Source organism: Amblyomma maculatum, chromosome 11 (assembly GCF_055883805.1).
Source record: "Amblyomma maculatum isolate TAMU_Amacu chromosome 11, ASM5588380v1, whole genome shotgun sequence".
Taxonomy (NCBI): domain Eukaryota; kingdom Metazoa; phylum Arthropoda; class Arachnida; order Ixodida; family Ixodidae; genus Amblyomma; species Amblyomma maculatum.
The window spans coordinates 10,381,894-10,405,941 of NC_139354.1; the positions used below are offsets into that span (position 1 = coordinate 10,381,894).

A 24,048-nucleotide genomic window follows, 5' to 3' on the forward strand; every position below is an offset into this window, starting at 1 on the left:
CTCAAGTTGCTCATGGTCGTCAAGAGTAATAAACTACATTCTAAGAGAAGGTAAATGTAGCAGTTGGCGACAAAAAATGCGGTGGGCGGATGAGATCAGAATGCTTGCGGAAGAGGATTTATTTTATTAAGGTGAAAGCTTTTCTAGGCTATGTCGACAGGGTCCTGTGTACATAACGTGTCCGCAACCGCTATGTCGTTCCCAGAAGAGTTAGAATCGAACGTATGACTGTGATCGATAGAGGGTAATGTGAGGATGCTGTATAAAAAGTATGTCATTAGCATGAGTAGTTAATTAATTGGAGCCAAAAATGTAAAAGTAAAATCAATCGAGCGTCAAAATAGCCATACGAGTAATGTCGACATCCAAGGGATGTGGCGTCAAGCCAGCCGGATGTGTTTCTGACTTAACGAGCCATAAAAATGCGCGATAGTGGTCAGAAGGGTAAAAGGAGTGTCAAAATCTCACGTCGGCAAGATTTGTTCGTGAGACGTGTCAGCGATATTCCGCGAGTCACAGATACTTCGCCTTTCCTTTCCTGTAAACCAATTATAGAACGGCGATGAACTTTGATGCCTGCAACAGAACGCTGGTTGTGTTCGACAATGGGCGCGCGATGTACCGTGGGCAGCAGCAATGCTCAGGCTGTCATGGATGCTGTTGTTCTTGATGATAATGAAGGAAGGGGGAACTCGGCGCGTTCAACTGTCTCCTCGAGGTTGAGGGAGTCACCGCCGTTGCACCAAGGGAGGGAATATGGGATTAAAATAAAGGAATTTGATGAGAAGGGTCTGGGTGGAGAGGTGACAAGTACAGGGGCGGGAGCGAGACCGCACCCTAAGGCTGCCACATTTCTCCACTGCAGATTCTGCAGTGTTCTCGAAACTTTTTATTTGGAACTTTCCTTCAGACACAATTGGTCTTGGCCAGCAGGGCTAAACACAGGTCTGCAGATGGACTGCAACATTATATAAATACACATGCTAAACTAAATAAACGGTATTGAAAACGCCATAAAACACCAGCAACGCAATTAGGCACCGTTTGGACATGTATGCACTTTTGGCACAGAATAAGAAAGAAAATACTCACGGCATTAAATAGGACATAATACTAATTCCGAAACTTCTTTAAAGTTCCTAGGTGACCTAAATTTCTGCATGACATCTGGGAAGGATGAACGGGAGTTCAGAAAGTTAGGTATTAAGTACATCAGATTCAGGGCATTCGTTCTCACAGCGGGCAGTTTGTAGAAGCTGTGTCTCTTGTACCGTGTAGAGCTGGGCAAGCGCAAGACAGATATGCTAGATGGACCTCGTACAGTTAGATTTCTAATGTGCTTTGCAAGTTTAAACTAGTATGACTGGTGAACCTTAAACACATTGTGCCTTTGAAATACCGAGGCCGCGTGTCCCGACCGCTCAAGCGTTTTAATGCATCTCATGCTCATTTGTGGAGAATAACGGGTCTGTCAATAGTGGTCTTAGTGCCAAAGCCCCAAACTAGTATGTAGTAGTTATGGTGAGGCTGGATAAGGCCGGAGTACAACTGTCGCTTGAACCATACAGGGATTAAGTGTCTAATTTTGAGCAGCATGCCAACGGATTTAGTAACGTTCACGTGTATATGTTCATATGAGGCATCCAGCTGAAATGTTCCTCGAAGTGAATACCTAAGAACTTACATCAACATAACCTGTCTAAAATAGCATCTTTAAATTTATTATTAATTAAAGCATCATTAGGTTTATTTTTGATTAAATGTAAGAATCTCGCACAGGCATGGATTAAATGGAAAGGTGTGGTAGAGACCTTTACAGTGCAGTGTGTGTAGTCAGGTTGATGACGATGATGAATATATAAGCCTTAATTAGTGGCTGATTGATCTGGCGTGACACTGCGATATTTTCGTGTTTTTCCAACTTTATATTTTTTTAAGTAATATATAGGAGAATTACACACCCAAGCAAAGCGCAAATCTCAGTGCGGACAATGCTATGTTCTTTTCTGCTGTTCTGTACCATGGAAAATAAAAGCGGTAAAAATTCACCGGCATCACACTTTCAATATTCAATACAACATGGAATATTACTGCACACATAATATAACAGCAACAACACGCAGTTATAGAAGGAACCAAAATCCATCATTGTTGAATATGGTTTTCTCATTTTCACAAATCATAGCAGCTGCTTTCAGCTCTATAAGTAGAGCGGAAGACTGGACTAGTTGGTGTGCCCTAACTAAGGGAGCATAAAGCACCAAAACTACACATGCATAAACAGGAAAACGGCACTAGAGAACAAAACTTTATTTTGTCATATTAATTAAGGTTGTGATTTGAGCGAGTCGGTACTGATTCATAGTGAAAAACTGCGTGGGCAAAATGGGTCGCACAGAAAGCGGGACTGTTTTATTAACAAGCAGTGAAGTGTACAAAGGCCAGTTCATGGCGTGGTCTGAACTTACGGAAAAATGTATGAAAATGGAGTCCGCACAGTACACCTAGGCCTCATGATACCTAAAGATCTTCATGCTAATTTTAACGACTGCTGTACAAGTGACACTTTACGAGTAAGCCACCGACTATACGCGTGCTTGCTAATGATTCCATACATCCCCCCCCCCCCCCCCCCCCCCTTGCAGATGCGGCTAGCCGTAGCAGCTGTCCTCGTCCTGATCGTGGCCGCACAGGCCGCACAGATTGATCTCAACAAGCCGGTGGAGATATGTTCGGGCCAAATGCTGCTGGACGTCATCAGCAAAGTCTGCCAAACACCCATGACTCTAGCCAGCCGTCGCAAAAGGAGGAGCTTTAGCCGTAAATATATCCTCTGCTGCTTCTTCACCCGAGAGTGTGTGGTCTGCCTGAAACCGCTGAATACAACCACCTCCACCCTTCTCCGCATCAAACGTTTCGCCAAGTAGCGCAGTGTATAAATATTTAGTACACATGCTCATCATTTCATTGCTCCAAAGCATAGACAATAAGGACCTGTGTGTTCGAGACAGCCAGTGCGGCGTGTCTATCTTTGTAACATCTTTGTGGTCACTGCATAGTTCGCTATAACAATGGATGCAAGGACAAAAAACTATACAGCTGCTCGTAAAACAAGCTTACAACCTCAAACATGCTTGCTTACACTGACCCTATACTTAGTCCGCAAGTCTACCTAAATTCACGCATAACCGGCAGAACACTAATAAACAAGCAGGTCACCACAAAGGATTCTAATGTCAGTGCTGCGATGTCGTCTTTTCTTTGCAGCTGGTGCGACCCTCCGTGAGTTCGCCAACACCTGCTGCTACAAGCCGTGCAAGCCGTCCCTCTTCATTGAGTACTGCTGACCAAGCCAACGTCCCTCGGCACGTAAGGATGCTGTTTCCTATAAATACCGTTGTCTTTCACCCCGATAGTTTTTGGTCATCGATCAACTGATGTGATAGGCGTGATTTCATCATGCGATAGCGCCGACATACGACTGAGTAAGAAACGCATAAGGCCAATGTGCTCAGTTACACGCTTATAGGGAGGGCTTCTTTCTAAGATAATTCCCAAGGTTTGTCTTTACGCCCTCTTCTATACCTATTCGGGCTGAGGCAAATCACGCCATCGGAATCCACGGAGCGTTGCGAGATGTTGCATTCCGATATTATTTTTTACGAAAGCAAGACGCCTCGTATGTTCGTTGAGGATAAGAGTGCCAAAATATATTGTTGTGAGCAAAATTTTATTATTTTTTGGTTCTTTGTGGCTAGGCTATTGTCATGGAGCAAAGAGGATTTATTAGCTATAATCTTTAACTTGAGAAAATATTTATTTCTTGACAATCTATTGATGGTTTTAACGGCGAGATCAAATAGGATTTCGTGATCGGAATTTGAAAGCGCAGGACTGTGTAATCTAGTATCAAAGATACGCGCAAAAAAATTGCTCTATTGGCGGTATCGCTGTTGACATGCGAAAAAGGTCACCAATTTTGCCAACGGTTTGTTACTTTCTGACCAATTATAGCAATAAAAATATTCGGCCTCAGTGATAGGTGACTTTCCTTATAAAAACGTGGCAATTTATCTACGTAGGCCACTTTTAAATTAGTCATTAGTCATTAGTTAGGAAAGGTTGTCGGCAAGTTTACTTATCCCGTATACCGGCCGTACCAAAAGCAGCGAAGCCGAGGATGTTGCTCTCTTCTTAGACGTATAACGGGACAACTGTGGTACCCCTTGAATTTTCAGTTCGGTGTATGAGGAGAACCCGTTTCCACACTTTTGGTCTATGGAAGGAGAAAGGGGGGGGGGGGGGGGGGGGAAGTCCCACTATACCACTCAGGAGTACAACTCGTCGGCTATCACTTAGCTCCCCGAACGCAGCCTTGTGTAGTTTGCTGAAGCCTGCCTGTTTCTTAGGCATCATATTTATCAACAGTGCTAGTCTTTCTTATTCGTTTCCTGCCTCCTTTCTCTTAGGAATTCCAAGAGAAACGGCGAAACCGGAGATGGACCTTCACGGCGGGCACTTTGTGCCCAGAGCACCTTTAGTTTTCACAGTTCAAAGTGCACAATCCATATCCAGATGTCTTGTGATAGCACCGAGACACGGGAGCACATTTTGAAGCACATTACGGACCACCTGTATATAAAGCCGCTACAATTATAGCGCCCTCTTATCAGCGTCTTAGTGGCGTGGTACAATGCAATCATCATTTTATTAGCTAGTATATACTCAACTTGCTGTTTGTGTGACCTCCTGTAACTTTACTAACACGTAACTTATATTTTTGTACATCGATGTCTTTGGGCCTTTGCAGCCCGACGTGAAATAAAATGCACGACATTCTTTTGATTCACTCTGTCTGCTTTCTCATTTTGATGTCCTGCAAGACGTCAAGCCTCCAAGTTCTCTGAACTTCGCAGGGCTGTATAGAAGACTCAACTCGCAGTGTCTCCTGAAGAACTTCTGAGGATTCTCTTCAATCCACACGGCGTTATAAGAACGCACGCGGTAGGCGAGAACAGCGTGAATACATTCCTGCAGAGAGCTGTCCTCCAAGAATGTTCTCAAGAATTAGGTTATACCATTGCCTGGCTTTCTTCTTTCGTAATAGAAGGAAATTTATGAAGCTAAGAAAATTTAGAACGGCATTCACAAACTCTTTCAATTAATCGGATTCTACCGGCAGTACCAGTAAGAAAAGCGTACTGAAGTAATGCTTGATGTACCGCAGCATACTCAAAGAAAGCATCTGCAGCTTTTTTTTTTTTTTTTTTTTTTTTTGCAGCGGGAAAAATTAGGTGCAGCACGAATCGATAGCGTTTTCGCTTGTGTGTGGAACAGGTTTGATGACCAGTTGTACAACGCTAGCACGTGGCCGCCCTTTTCAACGCGCCATTGCGTGCGCCTCGGCCATGCAATGAAGCTGTATTGCAGGACATACGAAGCATCAACTCCAGGCCCCTCAATATCAGCTACAACTTGTTTAAAAAAATTACGAGGGACTTCCAGTGATCAGGGAGAACACATGATTTCAAAGACTGCGAAAAAATTGTTGATAGTATCACTGAAAGATATATGAAGTATTTTTTTTTTAATTTTGGGTTTATTCCATCTTCACCAGGAGAAGTAATTCTCCAGTAATTTGCTAATGCCAACCCAGTCAACTACAATTGAAAAATTGCAAACAGGTAAAGTAGGAAATGAACATGACACAATAGTACAAAATGACAACGAAAAAATAAAGTTTAAGAAAGTACAACAATGATTTCTTGAAATAGTCAGATTGTCATCAGATGTAAGGTCTATGGGTTGTTGTTTTTTTTTCTGTTCCCATTAATAATGTTCCAAAACCTGCGGGGGCTGCTGTGTTTGGAAAAATATGGAAGTGTTTTATTGAAGAAAGCGTGTTTGGCGACAGATAATGCATTTGTGTATTCATCTGCCACACGGTGATAAGCGGGCCACCTTCCCACACTCATTGTGAGCCTTGAACGTCTAAAAATGCGCTTCTTTTTGTTCAACAGCCATTTCAGTGTAAGCGTAAACTGTGGCAAGCTTGTACGGTTTTGTATCCTACGCAGGGGCACATATTTGTTAGTCAGTTCAGCAATTTTGGATTTAAAAATGAGCCAGTTGTCAACAACCGATCGCTTGGAGAACATCTCAAGAAATTCATTTATCAAATCCTGAAGTTCGATATTAATTGATGAATAGTCCGTTCTTGCATAATCCCTAATTAGTTTCAACCTGTTTTGCTTACGAGGTGAGGTGGTAGACACATTAAAAACAACGACTGAGTGATCGCTCAGATCTGGTAAAACGGAAAGGGAATGAACAAAATCTGGGTGTGTGGTTAGCACTAGATCCAAAATAGTTGCACTAGACTGAGTAACGCGATTTGGACTTTTAACAAGCTGAGATAGATTAAAGTCAGAACATACGTTAATGAAATAATTATATTCTGAAGAATTAACAGTAGGTGCAGGATCAGATAGAAACCAGTTGATGTTTGGAAAATTGAAGTCACCTAGGACAAAGATGGGGAACCGAGGAAACTTCTGATGCAAGGTATTCAAAGCATCATGAAAGTCAATAGAGAAGTCGATGGGAGAACTGGGGGAACAATAGCAGGCCCATAAAAGGAATTCCTTGTGATTGAAACGTACCCTGACACAAACAATTTCAAGTGTAGAAACCAAGTGAACGTGAAAAGAAACACGTGTATCGGAGACTGCCACCAAAACGCAGCCGCCAGGCAGACTATCCCGTTCGCATCGATAGATGTTGTACGTCTTTTGGAAGCCTAAAATTTCGCAGTCTTTTATGTCCGTGGATAGCCAGGTTTCACTTGAGGCAACAACTTCAGATGAGCATGTGTCTATAAAAGCTGACAAAGATTCGCGTTTGTTTACGACGCTTCGAATGTTGCAAAGCAAAAAAGAAAGTTCTTTGTAGCGAAGAGCGCAGATGTGATCTAGCTTGTGGCTATGAAGGGGAAGGCGTGACATCCGTATTTAGAAGATGACGGTCGGGACAGATCTGGAGAGTGCTCGCGGCTTGGTTCAGCTTCAGAAACGCGGTCAGTGACAGGACAGTACACATAGCTATTGCCGTTTATAACCACTCTATTGTATTTTAGCACCCCGCCCGGTTGGCGCAGCGGTTACGGCGTTCAACTACTATTCCCAAGTACGCGGGATCGAATCCCGGCCTCATCGGCCGCTTTTCAATGGAGGCGAAAAGCAAGGCGCCCGTGTATTGTGGGATGTCAGTGCACGTTAAAGAACCCCAGGTGGTCGAAATTTCCGGAGTCCTTCACTACGGCGTCTCTCATAGCCTGAGTTGCTTTGGGACGTTAAACCCCACAAACCAGCCAAACCAACCATTTCTTCCCGGAAGATTTGGCAAAATCAATCAGCTTTTTGCGGGTGGCTCTTGTGGCTCTGCAGAAGTCTTCGCTGATTGAAATGCCGGTATCTCGCAGTTTCGACCTTTGTGACAAGATAGCGTCTTTAGTTTTAAACGATAAAAAACAAACTATACGACAGGGCGGCGCCTGTCCTGGACGAATGCACCTAATCTATGTGCACAAGAAATAGCGTCGTCGGCTAACTGCAAATCAAACAACTTGGCAATTATTTCTCGAAGATTTTCTTCAGAGGCAGCCCAAGTCTCCGATACAAAATCAGAAATCCCGTAAAGCACTAGGTTGTCCCTGCGGGACCGGTCTTCATATACATCTAGCCGTGATTGAAGAGCGACACTTTCGCTTATAGTTACAGTTGTAATCAAATTTTCCAAATGCGTTTCATCGCATGTACTTTCAAATCAGTGCACCTTTTCTTCCAGCGTAGCAAGTCTTTCCGTTAGCACGGATACTTTGCTATCCAACTGTCTTCGATTTTATTTTATTTCGTCGATACAAGTTATCAGTTTGTCGTGTCGCTCGTCAAGATGCACGGTTAGATTCTGAATAGCAGTTAACATTTCACTGTGGTTCTTGCTGCAATCATTGTTTAGGCCGGCATTAAGTTCCATGTCTCCACTTAGCAGAAGCATTTTTGTAACATGAACACACTCGGCGGCAGTAGGAACCACAATACTTAGGCATGGGAATAGCAGCAAAAAAATGTCAGAACGCTTAGACAAAAGGGGTGGAATTTCACTGACCTGGACGAATAAAGAGAAATGGTTTTGAGCGACCATTGTCACCGCTACCATCCCATGCCCACTGAAGGGCGCAAAGGTTCGGAGTGTGAATTTATAGCACGATGGAAAGGTTGGTGATGTTGATGTGGCTGTCCCAACAAATTCTCGCGTCGCGCTGTACTGTAGATAGGGCCGAGCCAAATGACCAGGTTCGCAGGACTGGGCACCGTCCCGAGCCAGGCACACGTCAGTCTAGAGCCGTTGTGTAGATGCTTCAACGCAGATAGGCAACGGTACCAAGGCGAAGACAGGAAGGCACGCGGCGATCACTGTAGCCTGGACGAATAAGCAGAAATGGTTTTGAGCGACCATTGTCACCGCTGCCATCCCATGCCCACTTGAGTATGTTCATGACTCCCAAATTTAGACCGAGTCGGATGGCACACAGAAGACATACAACATGGCGCTGACTGAACACTAAATTTTATTAGATGGCTAATTGTATTTATTCCCACATTTTATTTAATCACTTCTATTCAAAAACTATTGTTCAAATTAACTGTTCATTTATGACGTCGATTGGCTCATCTTTCTCTAACCGTGATACATTAGTGGTGCAGGAGGAGTCTGACTTTGGACTCCATCTCACCATTTAGTGACCAGATTGGATGAAAGCTTAATAATATGCTTGGAAGGAACGATGTTTAGCGATTAATTGAAATGGGTCAGATTTCCCCATCGAGATATTTAATTTCTCCTAAGTGCACCCTCAGCAGCATTGTCCCAAAAAAGAAATCAAGCATCTCGATTTTAATATTTTAGGCGGTGTGGTATAAGGGGGGGGGGGGGTCTTCTTTGTGCCGCCAATTGTGCTCTAGCTATGTACGTTTATTACATTGTCTAGCATTTTTTTAGATTATTTGGAGGTAGGAAATAGTAATATAAGAATCAATCATATTTTGATTATTACTTGGCGCAGATGCGACAAAACAACTTCTCGTTCTTCATGGTTAAGACTCATGAGGTCATAACGCTAGAGCGCTCCTTCCTTTCCACAGATTCTGGACCAGCATTCGATGACATCCGAAAGTATGACGCTTGATACTTACAATGGATGGCACATATTTATTCTAGAAAAAAAAAGGATGTTCAAAGGCGGTAAAATAAAATTGGCAAGAAAAGATCATCTAGAAGGCCTGCAGCAGTCTGGGCAAGCGAAAAAAGGTTGTTGACCTCTTGGACATCGTCCTCTCTATCCTAAGCGCTCCTGTACAAACAGTGCCACTCCTTGCGCTGCATGGAGACTCCGTTACCCAATATTTATTTGCACTACATATATGATGGGTGCACACGCAAGCTATTTATGATCACCCTAAGGACACGTGCGTTGGCTGCCGTATTCGATCACAGGTCACAGAGTTCGATACCACCATTTAAAGATGTGCCTGTTCCCTCGCTCAATATGGCCTGTGCACACAATAAAGCGTCTGTTGTACACTTGACGCAATACCCTTATATGACGCCCCGAGCCGTGTACTAAAGTATGTGCTGAACATCCTGCATCTATGCTTGATGCAACCTAAAAAGTCTCGTCGCTTGAGCCACGTACATGTCGGTACGGAGGTGCTTTGGGAGAAAAAGAATAATATTCGGACAAGAGCCCACTGCGCCTGGCAAAGATAGAAATGTTCGATGCAATATTTCAGCCATTCTATAGTAGCTCGAGCCCTTGGCCAAACATCGAGGATGCTCCGCCCCACAAGACAAGAAGCCTCGTCTATCACGCTGTCCTCGGATTTCTATTTTTCTTTAGTGTTCGATCCATATTGGATCCGTATTTAATGCCAGCTAAGTCCCCGTGCGATGATTTTGATATCTGTCTCATGCAGGCGCACACGTCTTGACATTCAAATTGTTTGGTTCTATAGATGCGAGCACTGTACACGGCAATGTTCCGTTCACATGTGTCCAGGAAAACCTTTTCTTGTTGATCTTGTCATTGATCGTAGTTGTCATTGATCTTGGAAAGGCATTGCCGGGAAAGCGCGTACAGGGAAGAATACTTGGAAAATGCAAGCTTTTAACTCATTGCTCCTCCTCAACAAAAGCCTGGTGGCATGCGTCAATCAAGTTTTTCGACAGTCTGTATCTTTTGGCATGCAGGAAGCGAGACATAAGAGCAGGCCCAACCATCACCTTGCATTCCAGTTACTGATCGTGTAGTACATTCATTATTCTGCTTATTTTACACCCACAATTAAAATAACACTGTTCTTGATCTTAATAAACAAAGCACTGTCATAATTTCTGGAGAATAAGCTTAAAGAAGAAAGACGAAATTTAAATACAAACCTCATCCGCGACATACTTAGCGCGAATAAAATGTGCGGAAAGGAGCTTAACGAGCAGCCTAGTCCCATTAGAAGAATGCAATTTCGCACTTTTTTATCAAAAAATATATCGGCAAAAAAACGGATATTCCTTGCAAAGTCCTCATCCATGCAGCTTTTAGTGCACTTGTTATCGAAGTATTTTAAGTTAATGAGAAAAAAACGCTATATATTTTAAAATTATTGATGCTTTGTTCACTGCAGAAGGAGGTCGAAACTGATTATTTCTGAAACAAGGATTAACTCCGAAAGCGTATGAATTCCGTTGCGCAGTCATATGGGGGTGATTGTAGTTAGCCATGGTTAAAGTTTCTCGCAATGCGGTGGCCAGGGAAGGAGTGGTCGCTCTTGTTTGATTTGGTTCATAGTGGAGGGCTTCGGAAATTTCTAACACCTGGGTTTTTTTAACGTTCACTGATGTTGCACCGCACACAGGCGTCTTGCTTTTCGCCTTCATCAAGAACGGCCGCCGCGTATGAGGGATTCGGTCCCGCATCCTTGAGAACAGCAGTCTAGCGCCCTAACCACTGCACCATCGCGGCGTGTGGGTGTTCTCTCTAGGTCATATATTGCTGTTAGATATAAAATGTTATTACCCTAGTTGCCATTAGCTCGACTTCCATCAAACTGCGGTTCCCGTTTTAATTCCACCAACCATGCAAAATGTTTTCGCACGATGTGATCGCCAAAAGCGATAACAAGAAATCTATGCACCAAAATACGCGGAACTGTTAGACGAAAGCAAAACTGCAGTACTTCTCAAGCAGTTTCCACTAGCTCTCCTTGCTCCCGCTTCTCTTTTACAGCAATAATGCATTCTAGGGTCTCGATGTCAGATGTTGGCAGCTACACGTTTGAGTCTGCGCAGTAGAGCTGTCCATGGTGGCAATCGTAGTGAAAACTTGCATGGGTATTGGATAAGGCCGTCGCGTATTGTTTACGCTATATCTTCACGGACACAGCGAAAACTGGGTTGTATTCTCCAGATCACTTAGGAAGAATAGAACGATGAAAAATCTGGCAGGAGTTATCTCTGTTAAACCAATTATCGTGCGAAAGAACGGGCTGTTTTCTTTCTTTTTTTCTGCAGCTACAGCTGCTTATAGAAGCTGATTACGTCACGTAACCTTACAATTGGTTTCACCGAACACAGGGTGCAGATAATTTTTGCTAGAATTTTAGTATGGTGCGAAAGCAAGTTGCTGAAACTTTCTTTGGCTACTATGCTGCTACTGCTATTACTATTGCTATTATGGTGCGAAATTTCGAGAACGGTCCTTTAAATAGCTGCTGCAATTATATGAAATTCCTGAAGCACGATGTAGAGCTATCCAAGGCAGAGGAACTCAGCAATCAAGCCCTAGAGTAAATGCGCCACTCATCTGTGTGCAAATATTCCCACCACCATCTTGGTATTCAAGCTGAGTCCCACATTCTACAGAGCAGCTGATGCCAACAGAAACGACGACTTTGACACATCCCCGAATCGTACAACAAGCCTCAAATCGTGCGAAAATAAGAGATTTGTTTACGGCCCCAAACTTGCTTATACGGACATGACGTCTTTAAATGTGTTGTCTAGTCACTATAATAGAGAAAATTTTCTCTACTTGGTGTATACAGATACGCCTTGCATATTTGTTTTATCTTTTTAAGCTGCCAGTTTCCCTACGACCCCGTGCATTCACGTTGATTCAGCATTACGACATGTCCGAAATATTGGCTGGCATTCAATTATTCGTTACACTTGTAGATCAGTTGCTTTCTAATTTTCAACCGTGTACTTACTCTGGCGTTCTTTATTTATTTAGGGCGGCATGCACAATAGGAGATTCGAGAGAGCATAAATCATCTATTTTCACGCGGTTTGTCTCCAATAAAGACGAAATAAACGTGAAAAACATTTTTGAGAACGGGGTACAGTACCAATTTGATATAACGAACGCTGTCACGAACATTCTTAGAGCGAAAATAATACCGAACGCAGTTACTGCTGAAGGACAAACATTATCCCGAATTACCTTGGGTAAAACGGCGACACAAGACGATACGGCAGATACATGTTCACATGGGGACGTCCTAAACAGTTGCCCGAAGATGCCTAAATTTCTGCTTCTGTACGCTTTCGGCGATCATCCGATCGCCGAAAAAGAAAAGATCAACGAATAATGTTGCCTTGTTCTCTCTGTATTTTAACTCGTCTTAAAAATGCAAGGAAAACAAGGTATCGCCAGAGGTGAAGCTTTCATAATGTACGAAGTATAAACCCCTAGTCATCGCTAAAATAAACTGCGTGCAGTAATATGAGCATATGCATTCCAAACAAAGCAGCATTGCTTGTGAGACTGCAACAGGAGATTTAGTAGTTTGCTTTGAATGAACCATGCTTCAGCAGCACTAAATCAGCAGGACGGCACCAATCTTAGCCGATTCTGATGTGTCATGCTACATGGTTATAGCCGGATACAACTTAAGTCTGAAGTAACAGCCACACACATTTCATACAGTTCGCTGCTATGGCTTTTTTGGATCATCATTATCATCATCATCAACCTGACTATACCCACTGCAGGGCGAAGGCCTCTCCTATATTTCTCCACTTAACCCGGTTCTGTGCTAGCTGCATCCACTTGACCCCTGCGAATTTCTTAATCTCATCCGCCCACCTAACTTTCTGCCGGCCCCTACTGCGCTTTCCTTCCCTTGGGATCTTTTCTGGGTACCTAAACGCAAACTATTAAGCCACATTAAAGGCTCATGAATTTTGAGGCCTCTAGCTTGTGTGGTACAGTCAAATATCAAAATTTTATTCTGTTTACTGTTCAGCGCCGTATTACGCACGCCGAAGATCACTGCCCATAGTTAACAACTCTTCTTCTAAGTTGTATGATACTAAAGCTGCAGTTTAGGTTGAGAGGCTTCTACAAGCTTCTGGCGAGATTAGATTTGCGGTTGTTTTCTTACGCCATAGAATCGCACTCTCTAAATACTCCTTTCAACAACGTTCTCCGTCGAGTTAAACTTACTCCCACTAACGCTTAAGTTTGTTTCCTGCCATTTTCACGGATCTGCCCTTGACATTAAGCCCGTTCTGCTTTCTTTATTAACCGTAGAAACATTTTACGTGTTATTTTTTAAGCAATGCTTATTTCCTAAGTCCGTAAGACGGCATGTAATAACGGATGAAAGAAATGAATGGAGATTTTCGTTCCGCATTTTAACGCTCGAAAGTCATCAAATCCGCATCTGTATTTCGCAAACCAAGCATCCTTTCAGCTTTTTCATCAAATAGCTTCTTTTTCTGCATTCATGGGAGCGCTGTTCCAACGGCTGTTCGTTTCCAATTCACATGGAAACGACCAAAATATAGAAATGGCGTGCTACACCACATTAAAAATGCTTTTCAGCAATCCCTCGCAAACTACTGTCAAAGGGAGCATATTTTATCATTTTAACTTCAAATGACTCCGCAAAACCGTCTTTCTAAAGGAAGACTTCCCACGGCCTAGATTTAAAACTGAAGGTATTGAAAAAAACATGCGTCAAACAAAACTCGGAACCCACTGAATGAAGCCCTTGAATGAGGGCGGTCTTTAAAGAATCATTAGAGCGTCTGCATAAAATGATGCGCCAAATGCAGTCAAGAAAAATAAATCTGGACCCCGTATTGATAAGCATAAAAAACAAAATCTAAGAATCGTCTTTGAGAACAATCTCTTATACATGGATGCTGTTAGCACCTAATAGTTTTTTATGCTATTTAGAATGTTTTTTTTTTTTTTTGCAAGATTCTCGAAAGATCCGGAAAATAAACCGGTCGGCGGTGGCGGTGGTTTCGTGGCACCCGCCTCTAATATGCAATGTAAGTACGGGGTTAATTTGAACAACCTGCAGCCCAGTATCCGCATGTGAGTAAAGGATGCCAACATTTCCCTGGCCTTGTATGTTTTAGCAGGAGTAAAGTGCCCGTAAAATGTGTCCTGAGCTCCAACTCGTGTAAAGAAAAAATACTTGTCTCATGGCGCTAGTTGGTCAAAGCTGCCTTGGCACGATCACAATCCATCGCCATCCCACAATAAAGCAGTAGATGTTAACTTCCGGTGTGTTTGCGCTTTACCTCCTGAAGCGATAACTTTCATTCTTTTTTGTTCTAAAGTTTGCGCCTTTCCGCACCTGTTGAATGGCTGGACTAGCGCTGTATTTATTTTGTGCTGGTATCACTACAATATCATTCAGCAAATAAACCACGCACTATTCTTAAATAATAGAGTCTAGCAATAGCAAAATGATATAGAAAGGTGGCAGGTCGAACAGCAGGAATATAAAAATCAACTCTGAAACCATTCACAAGTGCTCTCTCATGAGGGGTCCAGCTGGAACTAAGGTGGAACACTTAATGTCGCTTTCGGGCCATTCAGTGGTACAGCTTGAAGTCTTGTTTTGCACATAAAAAATCAATATATTCTGGTCTCTACTATGGAATTTCAGCGTGTGTTGCTGAGGTACGAACTGCAAGCGTTGAATTCACTTGTCCTTTAAGTGGTCTGCCTACTCCCCTGCTCCCACTTTTCTTTTTCTGAAAGGAGCTGAGCTGGCACACTAAATCTTTCAATTCTACGGCTTCACCTTCATCTGCGCAGAATGGCAGATAATGTGAAGGAGAGGGGTAGCGTCGTTGTACTAATGAATGGTAAAGACGTCGCCCAGTCGGAAAAAAACTACAGAAATTTTTCTGATGTTACGACAGAATTTCTGTGCGGTTTTTGACGGGAAAGCTGTTGTGACAACAGAACATTCTGTAGTAACATCAGATATTTTTGTAGTTACAACAGAAAAGTGCTACAGAACTACAGACAACAGAAATATACTACAGAAAAACTACAGAACTACAGAAAAGTACTACAGAACTACAGAAAATTTTAATGGTTACGACAAAACTACAAGATGTTTTGTCGTATTTTTGGCACAGTTCTGTAGTTTTTTTCGACTAAATCATGAGTAAAAGAATAGGAAATGATAATATTGTGAGCTATTATGTAATATTAATATTATGTTAACATAACAGCACATAATATCAATTGATATTATGTGCTGTTCAAAACTTTAATCCTTACATTTACGGTCGACTTTCCATGGTAGTCACTGACCATCACGCTTTGTGCTGGCTCTCATCCCTGAAAAGTTTAACAGGGCGGCTCGGGCGCTGGATTCTCCGAGTTCAAGAATTTCAGTTCACAATCACTTACAAATCTGGCAAGAAGCATCTAGATGCCGATTCCCCCTTGTCTCTCAGTCATCTGGTGCTTCTCTGAGTATTTCCTTCCCCGCACGTACAAATTATTTGTCCGACCAGGTAGTGGATACCGCGTCGATTGTCACCTTGTCCGACATACAGCCTGATTTGGCTTTCGCTCAGCAAGCGGACTCGTACTGCCGCCCGCTAATCGAGCGGGTCAACGATACTTCGCTATTGGCGAAATCTCGACTGCGCTGCGAACTTGCCAGCTTTAAAATGTAGAGCGGACTGCTTTACTAGCATAATCACAAGTCTTGCAGCAAACGGTGGGGAGTGTGGGCCCTTATCGTGAACTTGATCCACATCTGTGATTACTCACCATCACCCTTCGTTTCAAGGAACTTCATCCTCATTTTTGAATCATCATCCTCAACGCGCCTTATGTTCGTTCCTCGACACCATTGTTGGCTGTGCCATTAAAGCTCGGCCTCCCAGCTCACGATATATTTATATTATTGTCATTTTTATCGGACATCCTCCTTACCTGAGATGAATTTGTCATTGCCTCTTCGTCTAATTAAGAAAGAACAGTAGACAATACTCTGGCAGCCCTTATCTAAGAATATACAGCTCTACAGCATTTTTCACATTATTTTGTCTTCTTTTCGCGGTTAGTTGAAGCCAAGGCGGGCACCAGCGTTGTTCAGGGTCGGTTAGAGGACGTCATGTAAACAGCAAATATTAAAAAATCTTAACTGAAAAAACGTATTATATAAATGTAGTCCAGGGCACCACCGTTTCTCCTTTTTTCAGTATGGGTTCCAGCGGCGTCCAGAGTTTTTTACCTTTGTATGTTTTAAAACCTACAACTTACTTCGATGTTTTAATTTGTTCTCAGCGTATTTGCACTCATGTTAAAACCGGCTCAATAATGACAATGGCTTTGTGGAACCATTAAACTTCACTCTTCGACTGCTTCAAGAGGGCTTAGCGCACTGGATGCCAAAAAAGCATACGAATTTTAACCAAGGGATTGCGCAGGTTAGCGAGCTACGTGCTATCATTAGTAAATTGCAGTGAGGCTCCAGTGAAAAGTCTAATAATCCCCAATTAAGGACGGCCTGCCTTCAGCTTCTTCTACTTATATGGCGTACTTCAGCTGCCTGGAGTTTGCTGCCACACATAAGAATTCGATAAAACTGTGCTAGCATTTCTTTAATCAGGTCATAGGATCTTTTCACACGGAGGGTATTTGCAGTGATCCCGTTATCTTCACTGCGCCCTGTGTTGCCCGCAGGATAAAAAAAATGGTCATGAAAGCCCCCTTTATATTTTTCTAAGAATTTGGGATTCCCTACACTTCGCAATCACGTCGAAAGTATTACGGTGGCATAACTACAAGCTGTATCGCTGGTCAGTAACCACACTGCGTTTCTGCGGTCGCCAGCTTCAATGCGCTAAAATAATGCATATGGCTTTGTTGCAGTCGCCTTTTTATCAGAACAAATGTATGAGAACACAGACTGAGAAGATTGTTATTTCCTATCTTTCTTATGAAACTTATTGTAGTTCGCTCCCTCCTCTCTCTCTTTCCTGGTGACTCAGCGCAGTGTTTTATGTTTGTGTAATGAGTTTTTACCATAACGATTCTTAATAAAACATAATTTGTTCGTTAATATGACCATCAAGTCTTAGCTGGGTTTCGCTTCTGTTTTGAGAGCGGACTTGTGTATACGTAAATGCGATAACCAGACTTTTTCAGGTAAGATTCGACGCATTTTGCTTTGGCAGAGCATCCAATGTGTGAGCGTTAAATGCTCATCTGTACAACAAGTGATTCTGTTTATGAACAAGTCTCAAGTAAGGTTCAGCTGTTCTACGAAAGCGTCGGTCGTTTCGGCTATGATTACGCAACGACTACACAGCTGCCTCGACATTACTTTACGCAGTAGTTGAACTCCTATATCCATTTACAATGAGCTATGATCAACATACTTTCCCCCATACGTGGTGCTGCAGGTGTATGCAACCACAAGAAATTCTTCGTCAAATATTTAGGAAAATCCCCGAAGACGGAGTAGATTTATAATAAGCGAGTAATTACCCGTAACTACCCGGAAAGGAGGTGGTCCCTGGTTCAATCCCCGGACCAGGACGAATTTTATTTAATTACAATGTTTCTGAAAAAGCTTTATAGCTTTCCTTTGTGGCGATATGGCCACCCTTGGGTAGCTGTCAGTGAGAAATTACTCCCTTATAACATAAAATCAAGAGCCCCAAATGATTTTCTATCCAAATAGCTTCGAGTCTTCGTGGTACTGTGCCGTAGATGAACACAACGGAGAATTCACTGGTATGTGTGTGGCCATTTAATACAGATAAACCAGCGACCCACAAGAAACGTTTGTCGTGTCGTGTCATATCGAGTTCTGCGGAGCTAAGGCGGTTGAGATAATTAAGCTTGAATAAAAAAGTTTAAGATATGATTTTTTGCCCTGTAGGTAAGAGCTTTACGCATTGAATTGCTCTGACGAATACATGGAGCCGAGTTTAGGGACGTGGCTAGAACCTGTGGTGAAGAAAAAAAAAAACATGACTCAAAGAAGAGTTCATCACAAGTTCCTTATCGAATACTTTCTGAAAGCATGAGGTCTGTCTATTGAGAAATTTTGGGGGCCTCGCCTTAGCCTGAATCCTGTCGCTATCTGCGTGGTGACGCATGCTCTAGATGTATGTATTTCTATAAGTGACCAACTCAGGGGTAGGCAGCGAACGCGATGGTTAGATGGCACCCTCGAGGCACTGCAGATGAATTTATGTGATGTTAGGAAGATAGTGAGAGACCGGAAATCGTGGCGTGACATGGTCAATAGGATCACGAAGAGTCGGACACGACTGAACGACTGAACTGAACTGAACTGACCAACTCAGTTATCATGACTTCAATAAGCGCAGCTTATGTGGTACGTAATGACACTGAACCAGTGTCATGAGGCAATGCAGCGCTGACACCGCTCGGTGCATCCACCGGTGTCATAAACGCACCGGGCTACACCAAAGGGCAGCTGAAGGCGCAGTAAAAGAAAGAGTCGTGTTTGGCGAACTACAAGCGTGCGTCATAAGCACGGACGAGGACACTAATTCTGGGGAATTTGCTAGTCATTATCAGAGAAGTAAATAGGCCGACTACATGTGCAGTGCCGATAATTGTGTATGCATGGCTGAAATTAGAATAAAGCTCTGGAGACGTAGCTCTGGCAAAAACGAAGTTCGGTCTCGTAATCTGAAGCCAATCGTTATTGAGTAAATCCGAGCAACTTTAGTGAATACCTGAAGTTGCTTGTGGACGCTTCCATTTACCGCTCTATCCTCAAAAAGATCATTGAAAATTTGCCAGCCTCAAATCTCACTCTCTGCGAGGACTTCTATCTGCTATAAGAAGAATCGGGGAAAATGCGCATCTTCGAGGGAGAACGTTGGGAGCACTGAAAGAAAGAAAGATGTCCGCAACAACCACAGACAAAAACAAGAGGATGCGTGTTCATGCGTGTTACGTATACACCTCTACTCATACAATGTTGAATCTTAAGGGATATTTCATTCGCAACTCGCCACTAAAAATGGCTGTCTCAGAGAAAAAAATTTCAGGTAATGACTTAGCTGTTGAGCATGGAGGTGGAATACAGAATGAAAGATTCGGACCCGTGATGCGACAGGATGAACAGGGGAAAGGTGGCGCTGGTGGGGAAAGTGTAATATTTTCTTTTTCTAATCATATCAATTGGTTTGTGTGTACCGGGCGTAGCGGCTAACCGCTTCGTTTTAATCCATGGTGTTTGAATCGCATGAACCGTTAAATGCATGCCTGCAGAGTCTCTGTTCATCTGCTGATTTCTAATGAAGGCGTGCAAATTTGCAGTAATTAAAAAGTACCCAAACTCCTCGCTTATTTTTACCTTTCCGACCCGGTATCATAAGTTTGTTTTGCGATAAGGCTTCTTCCCAGTTTTTCACGTCCGTCGGCTCTCCGCAGCCGCCCGCGGCCATGTTCTGTTCCCCTAGTTCTCGTTCCTGCTCTAGGCCACTCGCAGCCGGATGCCCCCTCCCCCCTTGAAGCAGCGCTAGAAAGCTTTCCTTCGGACGCTGCCGGGCGTCCGTCTCAACGGCGATCGACTCGCATGACTCCGGGTCATTAACGCACATCCCAGCGTCATCGCCATCTCCGCAGCCCAAGAGGGGGGACTTCCCTCCCAGACGCCCTCGCGCATAAACGCGGCGTGCACTTCCTCCTCCTACTGTGCCGACCGTGTCGCGTGATTCGGACCCGTGACGCGAGTGTGGTTTTTTTGGGGGTCATAAATCTTGGAGGCCAAGTTTTAATGACTGCCCGTTGGTGTCGCTTTAGCTTCTTCGTCTTCGGGCGTGGTGGCGGGGAGCCCTGGGGCACAAGCGCGAGGGCCGAAGCAGGGAACGAATGCCGTGATGGGACAAGCTGCGGTTTGCGTCCGTGTGTGTCCGCTATGCATGTGCCTGTGGAAAGAGGTTCAGTCGTGCGTCCTGGTCGAGGGTGAGGGAGAATGGGTTCGGGGAAAAGCGCACAACGATGAGTATAGCTCAAGGGTCACGGGGTCGGCCCTTGGGTCGTGCCAAACGGCCCCCCGCGCGCGCCACGTGTCCTTCATGCGCACAACGAAGCCTTCGGCCGTGAGGTCCGGGGCATGAGGCTGCCAAGTTTTCTCGGGGATAAGCGGAGTAACCCTGAACCTGTTTTCGAAGGTTGAACAATGTTACGACCTTGGTTAGAGGGTACTGGGGTCGAGGCCGACTAATAGCTATTATACAAACGGACTACTGTAAATCCTCTAGATCACAGCACTATACCTCCCGCTGCGAAAATAATGTTCCCGAATCAAGGTCAGTTGTTGGGCGAGTTGGTGACGATGTTCCATATCTACAGCGCGATAAACGGGACAAGAGAACACAATCCAATCCTATTCCCGAATCCTATGCGGTGGACCCTTTATACAGCTCAAGCGACCGAAAAATATCCAACGTGATCGCAAGATTCTACACTTCGATAAGTGTTGTTTAATAGTCATGAAGGCTATGAAAATACCGTCGATGGCTGTCAGCACCACCCCGTGTTGTCGCCTTGCCTCCATCCTGTCTTTTCTACGACTTTGCTCCTTACTTTGTTCCTTGCGGCGTATAGTAGGTTTCTCAAGAATACAACATATCCCGAATCCTGTGCAGCATTTAGTGACTTGCTCACGTCAGCTGCCATCTTCTGTGATCTGTGACCATCTCAAAGACGCCTCCAATTTTCGACAGTTTGACTAAAGGGGATTAACTAGGCGGCAACATCAGCAGCAGTCTGTCCGTGATGATTTAGCGAACGAACGTTCTCGTTATATCTGAGTTTCGATATGTTTTGGGCATGGCGATCATCGCCGTGAAGAATGAAAAAAGTGCCAGAACAACGCAGATTCTGCAGTGCAAACGACAATGTGTGAGCACCATACTTTTAATATGCCTTAGAGTGAAATAATGACGTAATTTCCCAGTTTCGCAGTCATTACCATTCGCGGATTATAATGAAATCGCGGTTGCAATTGACCGAGGGTAGATGACGCGCCAGAAACGATGAAATGTAGTCGTTTACGATGACTGCAAATATGTGTTCTGGAACAAAGTATATACATCGCACACTTCTCATTAATGGTAAGCGGAGATGAAGGAAAGAGCGTTTGAAGCCCTGGTGAGTGGAATGTGGCAGTTCCCACTAGCATGGCAATGAAGAAAACGTCAAGATAAGATGTTTTCTTCATTGCCATGTTAGAGGGAACTGCCATATTCCACTCACCAGGGAAACGTCAAGGTAAGATCGTTTCAAACCCGCCGGGGTGGCGCAGTGGTTACGGCGCTCGACTACTGTTCCCAAGAATGCGGGATCGAATCCCGGCCTCGGCAGCCGCTTTTCTATGGAGGCGAAAAGCAAGGCGCCCGTGTACTGTGTGATGTCAGTGCACGTTAAAGAACCCCAGGTGGTCGAAATTTCCGGAGTCCTCCACTACGGCGTCTCTCATAGCCTGAGTTGCTTTGGGACGTTGAGACTTGTACTCTGGAAAGCGAGTGTCAAGACCAGAGGCAAGAAAAATAAAATACACAAGGGGGAACAATTTCGAAAGCTACAAACACTAATGTAACATATTTCTGGAGGATATCTGTGCGTTCCAAATGCCAGAAACCAACAAAAAAAGATATATAGATGGAAAATTAAAGCTAGGCCATTTTACGACGTCAATGTAATCCTGAATCTGAAACAGCTGTTTATAGAAACAGAAAGGTTTTTGGGCAGCTTCTTAGCGTTACTGACGCAAACAGAGTCGCTGCGGGGTTGTGTATAAAAAATATAATAACAATAGAGCTTTCAATAAAAGAGCGGCATCTAAGAGGTGTCTTTTTCATTCCTGCATTGATCTGAACAACAACACTCTCTGGCCCAAAAGCTTCTCAGCAGCTTTCTCATTTTTTTTCTTTTTCATTTCTAGACAATTACAAGAAGCACGGCTTTTTCTATCACACTCTACAAAAGTCTTCTGTGCGCATCAGGTTATGAAAAGTGAAACTCCTCCGCGCTGTCTCGATTAATCCGTACAGCAAAGCCAAATAAATAAACAACTTCAGTCCATGCATGCCCTAATTCCGTACAGAAAAGCAATCTCACTTAAATTCCAAATGGTCTCCAGCACAAATGTATTCTCCAGTAAGCTCGATATGAACGAAATGTCAGATCAGACCAATGTGAGGAAAAATGCTGATTTCAGGCTTCCAGCTTGCAATTGCAAGTGTCACGTACATACAAGCATTCCCCTCAAACACATGTTACAATTACGTAGACTCGTGTAAGGTTACAGTATGTAGAAACAAAAAATAATGTATCTCCATTTCTTTTTTTCACTGCCATCTCACGACATGGTCTTAACCTTCAAGAAAGGTTACTTGTTTTGCGTAACAACTCTCGATATTTTATTATTTCTTCGGGGAAGAGGAGAGAGGAAAGAGGCAGAATGTTTCCAAGTAGTACACGCTCTCATGATCATAAGCATAGTAGAATCAGAGGTAAGTGGGCGAGCAAAAATTATTTTATTAAAGAAATGTTCTCACTGACAACTTCGAATCGTACCAGTATGGTGTAAGTGGGCGTGAAGAGGTGAAAAGAAATAAAAAGCCAACTGTTCAGCATTGAAACCTGGTTACGCGGCGCGGTCGGGTTCGACAGAATGAAAGCCGATTATGCCCTAAGCTCTCAACTCCGGTGACGCAGAGTAAAGATTTAGGAAGCTAAGACGCTTTATGTAAACAAAGCGGTTCGCTGTGTGGTTGCCTCAGCAAGAAAGCTAGCGTAGTTCACGCCAGGAACCTAGAGAAAAGCGAGGTGTGGAAAATGAAATAAAGAGGCATCAAAAAAGAACTTGAAACATTTTGTTGCTCTGAGCTCAGCGGCAAAAAAAGTGTGTGTTGGAAGAGGGGAGTTGAAAGGGGGGGGGGGGGGGGGGGGGGGGAATCAGGGGCAAAAAACTTTGAGTTACATCCTGATATTTGGCTCTATGGTCGTTGCGAAATAAGTTCGGTAGTGAAAATCCCTTTAGCCCCAATCGGTAAACACGGTGTCGTACATGGCTCGACGCGCCGAATCTCCGAGAAGGTTCACTACTAATATGTTTTCGCACTTTTTTCAATTTCAGGCCCCACAAAAAAGGTATTTCTAGAATTATGTTTCGCCGAAAATAAGTCAAATAAAATAGTGGGCGAAAGTGAGCTGTGGTGTTCCACAATGCGGCGCTCGCTCTAAGTGAACTTGATTGAAATCAAAACTAATTTACTTTTTTTCAGTCAACTTGAATTTTGCTTGAGCATCTAAAACCGAAAGGTAAAAGGAGCTGGAGCGTCTCAAAGGCGGAATTTCACTACATCAGCTTCCACGAGGCAAACACAATTACCCTCATCTTCGGTGCATGATAGCCTTACACGCTTATATTGAATAAATCCGAACATAAAATAATAAATATTAGAACATGATTACTTGTATATTAACCATTCCTTAGAAGATTTTTCAGGGACGCCATAAGTCTTCCGCTCTACAGCTGAGAATGAAACCACCCGCCCTGGACACCTCAGTTCAAGGCTATGCATCCTGCTACTGAACCCGCATGCAAATGCCTGCTTCTCTTGTCAAAAGGGAACGGGGAGAATTTGAGTCGTCTAACAATGATG

The 24,048-nt window shown here is 43.6% G+C and overlaps 1 protein-coding gene across 1 annotated transcript; it reads left to right on the plus strand.

Annotated features, from left to right (window-relative positions):
- The first annotated feature begins 2,645 nt into the window (after window positions 1-2,645).
- On the plus strand, window positions 2,646-3,347 carry LOC146172843 (uncharacterized). The gene is made up of 2 exons (XM_084584411.1): window positions 2,646-2,820; window positions 3,268-3,347. Exons 1-2 carry the CDS (start codon window positions 2,646-2,648, stop codon window positions 3,345-3,347), a joined length of 255 nt encoding a protein of 84 aa, XP_084440537.1.
- Window positions 3,348-24,048: the final 20,701 nt, after the last annotated feature.

Excerpts from the sequence above, each read along its gene's own strand:
- LOC146172843 (XM_084584411.1), top strand. The coding sequence starts at position 2,646 with ATGCGGCTAGCCGTAGCAGCTGTCCTCGTCCTGATCGTGGCCGCACAG. Across the intron at positions 2,821-3,267 it reads CAAAAGGAGGAGCTTTAGCC|CTGGTGCGACCCTCCGTGAG; the intron begins GTAAATATATCC and ends TTTTCTTTGCAG.